Source organism: Lethenteron reissneri, chromosome 8 (genome assembly GCF_015708825.2).
Source record: "Lethenteron reissneri isolate LAM-NWPU_2019-01 chromosome 8, ASM1570882v1, whole genome shotgun sequence".
NCBI lineage: Eukaryota > Metazoa > Chordata > Hyperoartia > Petromyzontiformes > Petromyzontidae > Lethenteron > Lethenteron reissneri.
The window spans coordinates 11,400,861-11,407,441 of record NC_083786.1 but is presented as its reverse complement, the minus strand read 5'-3'; the positions used below and the strand labels follow the sequence as shown (position 1 = coordinate 11,407,441).

The 6,581-nt window shown below is 50.9% G+C and overlaps 1 protein-coding gene across 1 annotated transcript; it reads left to right on the top strand.

The window, feature by feature from the left end:
- Nucleotides 1-1,464: 1,464 nt before the first annotated feature.
- Nucleotides 1,465-3,688, top strand: LOC133339172 (forkhead box protein G1-like). Its single transcript, XM_061547332.1, has one exon. The coding sequence runs from the start codon at nt 1,794-1,796 to the stop codon at nt 3,180-3,182; it is 1,389 nt and encodes a 462-aa protein (XP_061403316.1). The 5' UTR covers nt 1,465-1,793; the 3' UTR covers nt 3,183-3,688.
- The last annotated feature ends 2,893 nt before the right edge of the window (nt 3,689-6,581 follow it).

The following is a 6,581-nucleotide window of genomic DNA, read 5'->3' as shown; positions in this document are numbered from 1 at the left end:
TTTTCAGCAAATACAGCAGGCTCGTAAAAAAAAAGAGTAAAACATTTGTATAACACGCAAACACACTGGGAAACACAACTCCAAAATGTGAACACCTTCGCGATATTTCACGGCGCTATAGAGTAGCCATATCGTACTAAATAGCACATACTATATTACAGATTCCATCTGTGCGTGGCCGTGTTTAGTGGCGTCGTGGCGAGCCTAGTGCGCTACGAACCGGCGAACCGAGTTCGATTCCCGCTCACGACCAATAACAGTGCGAGCCAAAATCTGGAACCGGTCCCGGCCCTCCCCTAGCTAGACTCAGCCTTAAATGAACTCCTTGCGCGGTGTGCATTCGGCATCAGCACGATCGAGAGTGAGAGACAAAGGCGGCCGGGAGTGGTCTTCGGTCACCCAGGGACCCCTTTCGTGCGTGTTGGTCGTGCCAGGCCCATCGCAGGTGCTCGCTCCAACAGAACCGAACTTGCCCCAACAGTCTGCTTGCATCCATAATAGAGGGTTTTTGTTTGAGGTTAGATCGCGTAAATATATAAATGTGTCGTTAAAACCCGCCACCACCCGACACAGCCAACTAGTAAGGGTTGTCACGTAAACAGAACGTGGCCAATTCGTCACTAGTACAGCACACCGGCGTGTTGGAGAGCCAAGCCACGACATTTACAATCTGAGTACGACGTTTCGCCTGTAATTACAACAAGCTTCATCACCAAAAAACCCTTATTGTGGATGACATTGGTCGCGAAAGCCTACGTGTTAGTCTGCTTGCAGGATGTATACGGGGGAATCTTTGTCTGCTGCTGCGCGTGTCTGTGTGTATGCGTATCTGTGTGTGTGTGAGCGTGTCTGTGTGTGTGCGTGTCTGTGTGTGTGTGCGTGTCTGTGTGCGTGCGCGTGTCTGTGTGTCTGTGTGTGTGTCTGTGTGTCTGTGTGTCTGTGTGTCTGTCTGTGTGTGCGTGTCTGTGAGTGTGTGTGCGTGTCTGTGAGTATGCGCGTGTCTGTGTGTGTGTCTGTCTGTGTGTGCGTGTCTGTGAGTGTGTGTGTCTGTGTGTGTGTGCGTGTCTGTGTGTGTGTCTGTGTGTGCGCGTGTGTGTCTATGTCTGTGTGTGTGTGTCTGTGTGTGTGCGTGTCTGTGTTTGTGTGTGTGCGTGTCTGTGTGCGTGTCTGCGTGCGAGGCCAAACGGCGTGCCAGGCCGTGCGGGTGTCCCTGACGCTGCGATCGGGACGTCGTCCGATTGGCGGCAGGCGATAGAAATGGGTCGAGCGCATCGAGGCCGATCCGCGCGGATTGGGCGGCTCGGCGCGTCACTCGCGGCCCGCCCGACGCGTGGGCTGCGAACCTCGAGCGAGCGAGCGAGTGCCGTGCGCGTGTTTTGTTCTCGCCGTGCCCCCCGTGTCCCGCACCCATCGCCTCCTCTTCCACGACCCCCCCCCCCCCCGCCTTTCCTCCCGCCCCTCCAATGTCGCGCCGCTTCTTAATGAGCTCCCATGCACTTTAACACGTCGGACCGACACGGCCGAGGGCGCATTATGGGTCCCAGGGCAGCCAGATGAGTGCCGTGGCGTTCATCGGCTCCTCTTGCTGGCGTCTGCGCGTATATGTCGCTGACACACGGAGACGGGGAGAGCAAGAGCCAGCTTGCTTCGTCGCGTATATATTTATTATTTTCCCTCCGCCGCTGTTGGATTGTTCGTTTTTTTGCTGGCTTGGAGTGCTCGTCGCTGTCGCTGCTTTGGAAATTCTGCGTGGAACAGCTCGAGGCTGAGGGTCGTCTAGGCTGCGTCCGGATATGGGCGATCAACGGCATGCAGGCGCTGTTAAAGTGGCTGCGAAGACATCCTTCAGCATTGACAGCCTATTGCTCGAAGCGGTGCAGCGCGGATACCATCGCGGCGGCGGCAGTGACAGCAGCAGCAGCGGCGGCATTATCATCAACAGCAGCAGCAGCGGCATCATCATCAACAGCAGCAGCCGCGTCGTCAGGAGTGGGGACGGGGAAGCGGCTGGGAACGCCGGTGGCAGCACGGGCGTGGAGGAGGTGGAGGAGGTGGTGGAGGAGAGGACCCGCGGCACCGCGCGGCGCGATAGCAGCAGCAGCGGCGGCGGCGAGAAGAGGGCGAGCGCCGACGCGAACGGCGTGGAGGGATGCGACGAGGCGGACGACGAGAAGTCGTCCTGCCCCCGGCACGAGAAGAGCAACAGCAGCAGCAGCAACAGCAAGCACGAGAAGCCGCCCTTCAGCTACAACGCGCTCATCATGATGGCCATCAGGCAGAGCCCCGAGAAGAGACTCACGCTGAACGGCATCTACGAGTTCATCATGACCAACTTCCCCTACTACCGCGAGAACAAGCAGGGCTGGCAGAACTCCATCCGGCACAACCTGAGCCTCAACAAGTGCTTCGTGAAGGTGCCGCGCCACTACGACGACCCGGGCAAGGGCAACTACTGGATGCTCGACCCGTGCAGCGACGACGTCTTCATCGGAGGCACCACGGGCAAGCTGCGCCGGAGATCGGGCGCGTCCCGGGGCAAGCTCGCTTTCCGCCGCGGCCCTCTCTTTGCCTCGGCCGGCCTGGCGCTCATGGAGAGAGCGGCCTCGATCTTCTGGCCCATCATGCCCCCTCCGCCTCCTCCACCGCCTCCGCCGCATCATCCCCATCATCATCATCATCATCATCCTCACCCGTCCTCCATTCATCCTCACCTGCAGAATCATCACCAGCAGCAGCAGCAGCAGCAGCTTCAGCAACAGCACGGGCTGCATTACAGCGCAGCCCAGACGTTCCATTGCCCTCCGCACGCAAGCGCAGCTGCAGGGCTGTACGCGCCGCTGCTGTGCCACGCGGCCTTGGGAGGTCCTCCCCTGGCGCTCGCGGGAGCCTGCGGTGGCTTTTTGCAGCTTGCCGATGGGCTTAGAGGCTTTCGGGACTTACCGTTCCATCACCACCATCATCATCACCAGCAGCAGCAGCAGCAACTTACCGCGACCGCGTTTGCAGCTCTGACTGGCCTACACGGTGGGAAGGCGACGACTGAACCTCAGCAGCAAAGTCAAGTGGACGCGTCAAGCTCTACGGTGGAGCCGTGCGTGGGCACGAGCATCGTAGCAGCCATCCCCCCAGCACTCTCCGCCTTCTACCCGCGCGTGTCATCCGCCTACGCCTCTTTGCATTGACCGCGCAGCGTGCTGATGATCGCTAAGGTTTCTGAAACCACGTGTACATAGACGACACCGTGCTTTACCGATAAACAGACACAATTCAACGACGCGATCTCAAGACTGTAAGTTCTTGTTTCTCTTTGTTTATTCGTTTTCAAAGCAATCCGCACGCTCGACTCACTTGTGCGCCCAGATAATATAGCTGTATGATTTAATTGACGATTGAACGCGCCTCTAAAGTTATGCCGGCTCATGTGTACATAGCTACGATATTATAGAGGAAATGTGAATTTGTGTCATTGTGCAATAAGTCATTGTTTTCCACGGCATATACGATACACTAATCTCGGTAGTAACACACGGTACTCTCAAAGTCAACTTAAAGGAACACGTGCACAATGTGAATGTCTTGTAAATACAAACTGTATATAACGTGTTTCTGGCGTACTTTGTATGCCCTTTAGGATGTAAACTTGCAGCGTTTTTTGAATATATATAAATGACATTTGTTTTAAAACTTTTACGAACAAGTGTTTTGTTTTTGTTGTTTGATGTCAAACAAATTAGTTAATTCTTATATTTGAGTCCACCATCTAGAGGGGAGTTACAGAATTAAGTGGCAACCTTAACCCCCCCCTGTGCGTGTGTGCGTTTAATTACAATTAGATTGTCGTACAATTGTCGTACAATTTAATGCTGATGAGAGTGACAATTGTACACACCACGTATATACATGGTAGCCCAAGAGTAAGGACACGTAGGGTTACTGCATTTATTTTAACACCTGCATAAACACGTTTAAACTATTGATTATTTAAATAAATATTCTATTTGTTTATCATTATTACTATTTATTTACTATTCCTTTTCATATGACAATTAAAAATGTAAAGAACATTGACTGAATTGAGACACAACGTAACAGATTAATGTTATAACTGGTTTATTACCCTTCTATCTGGCAAACAAAACTGACACCTTTTTTTACAAGGAGTCATGTTTGCATAGACCACAAAACCTGCAGTCATAATGCAAACAAAAACATAACTCTGTATGCACTGTCCAGATTAATGTTACACCTGTAATATTTTTTTAAAGGTCATAAATTAATGTAAAAGATAATTAATGCGTACATTCATGTTAATGGGAGTAGTTTGAACATGTGTTAAAATAAATGTAATTAACCCGATGTGTCCTGAATTCTGGGGCAACCCGATATATTCGCGTGATTTGTGATACTGCTTTGGTCGCTTTGCACGAGAAAACACAAATAATAGGCAACGTTTCAGGCAATGACCCTTCTAAGTATGCATGTTGAACTTCCTTCGCACTGTACTAACCAACCGTGCTTATCGGAGGTGCTATTACAAAGGGTAGAGACACGGCGCTACGTTCCTTCTTCATATGTTCTCTCTGATATGAATGAGGTGCCAATAACCCCGAATCCGTCGCACATTATATGTTTACTTTTAGAGCGGGCCTATTGACGTCTATTAGTGCATATCTTGGTACCGTTGGGCGCACACGCCAGAATGTATGCTACGGTCTCATCGTTTTTTTACATCACAATTGCCGACACATTAAACAGGCAAAGTAAACACGCTACGGGCTATTTATATAAAAAAGACCACGCGAGATGCTTTCACGGCAACACTATAAAAGCTCTCTCTGTGTTTCTTAGCACGCGGCATTGCGCGGCAACACTGGAGAAGCTCTCTCTGTGTTTCTTAGCACGCGGCATTGCACGGCTTATGCGGCAGAGTAGCGGCCACTCACTCACTCGCACGCACTGGGTGTAGCGTCGTCGTCTCTCTCTTGTTTTTTGGAAATATTCACATTTGACGTGGTGTGCTTGATGTGTGTGTCTCTCTTTCTCTCTGTGCCAGTGATAAACACCCCCCCCCCCCGCCCCAATAAGTTAACCCACGCTCAGGCAACCCCGTGCTCAACTTGAGACACGTGTTGTGACCATAACGTCAGGTGCTGTCCAGGCTTGGTTGTTTATGGTGGTGGTATTTTCATGAATGGGGGGGGGAGGGCATCTTTCTAAAATGTTGGTCATATAATGTTGTTCTGTCTCTCTCGCTCTCTATCTCAGTGTTATGGTAAACGCGATCGGGTCCCTCTCGTCGTCAAGAGCGAGCGCTCTTCATAACATCTTCATGCGTTAAGGGACAGAGGCGCAGTCGTTAGCATTGTTGCTGCTCGACAAATCCACCAACCTGAAGTTCAATTCTCGGCCACGGCTAACATCAGTGGCGAGCGATATCTGAACCAGTGGCGGACAACTCCCTCCTCCCTCCACACCGGCACTCACAATCGTGGTGAATGTATGTGCCATGAAGGTTCATTGCCCGAAACGTCGCCTATTATATACATGTCCTTTTTTAGGCCGCAGTATTGTTGACGTCGTGGAGAATGAATGGTTAAATAACCCCCGTGACTGGCACGGTGTGGGGAAGCCTTAATCTCGCAGTGGATTTACAAAGGCTGTACACACACAGACACACACGCAGTGCATTGCTCACCAATGTGGCTTTCTCTCGGTGTACAGTTTTGTTTTTGCCAGTTTAGAGATATTCATTGAATATCAGCCCAGACCGGCTATTTCAGCCTACGAAATGACATTGTTTTTGAACGGAAGTGGATATGTACGAACGCGCATTAGAAATATATGCATTTAAATACTAAATTAATTGGTGTGTAGTATGTCAAAATCCAGATATACACCTACATAGGTATATTTATGCGTAACAATAAGTACTTGGGATACTCGGTGGCGTGACATGTAGGCCCTGAGCCCATACACGGGTATACGCATCGTTTGCGCTGCAGAGCTAATCGCGTACGTCGGTTCCAACGCACAACATCCGCTTCGGACAATCGGATGGCTACGGTGCAGGGGGAGTGCTCACGGCAACGTACAGCCCTTTGCCAATCCACTCCCGCGTGTCGTGTGAGCCTTCGACGAAGCCAATTGTCGTATATGTATCCAATAATTCAAACGTCTTCATCTGAGGACGCATTTAGCGCAGGGCCTACACGAGAACGTGCGACGAGCGTGCGTGATGCACGTCCTGGCACACACACGCACATGGCCATGTCACGAATAGATGACCACTTCTTAGAGTGGAGACAGTTACTTCACGATAGGTGCTTCTGCAAAGACTACCCGTGTAGTTTACATCCCTCCCTCTGCAAATCCACTGTTGAATGTTTTCAACAATGTATATCTGTGTAAAATGCCATTAATTAAATTAACAAGTTCCAGACATTTCAAAACGTAAACGAAACTATTAAACTATTTTCTTCGTTCACCAGATAAAATAACACCAATCGACGAAGGCTTCCCTAAGCCGTGTTGCTCATGGGGTTTCTTTGGCCATACTTCCCCGCGCTGGTTGTTGACCTTAC

Coding starts and splice junctions, on each gene's coding strand:
- LOC133339172 (XM_061547332.1), top strand. CDS start 1,794: ATGGGCGATCAACGGCATGCAGGCGCTGTTAAAGTGGCTGCGAAGACA.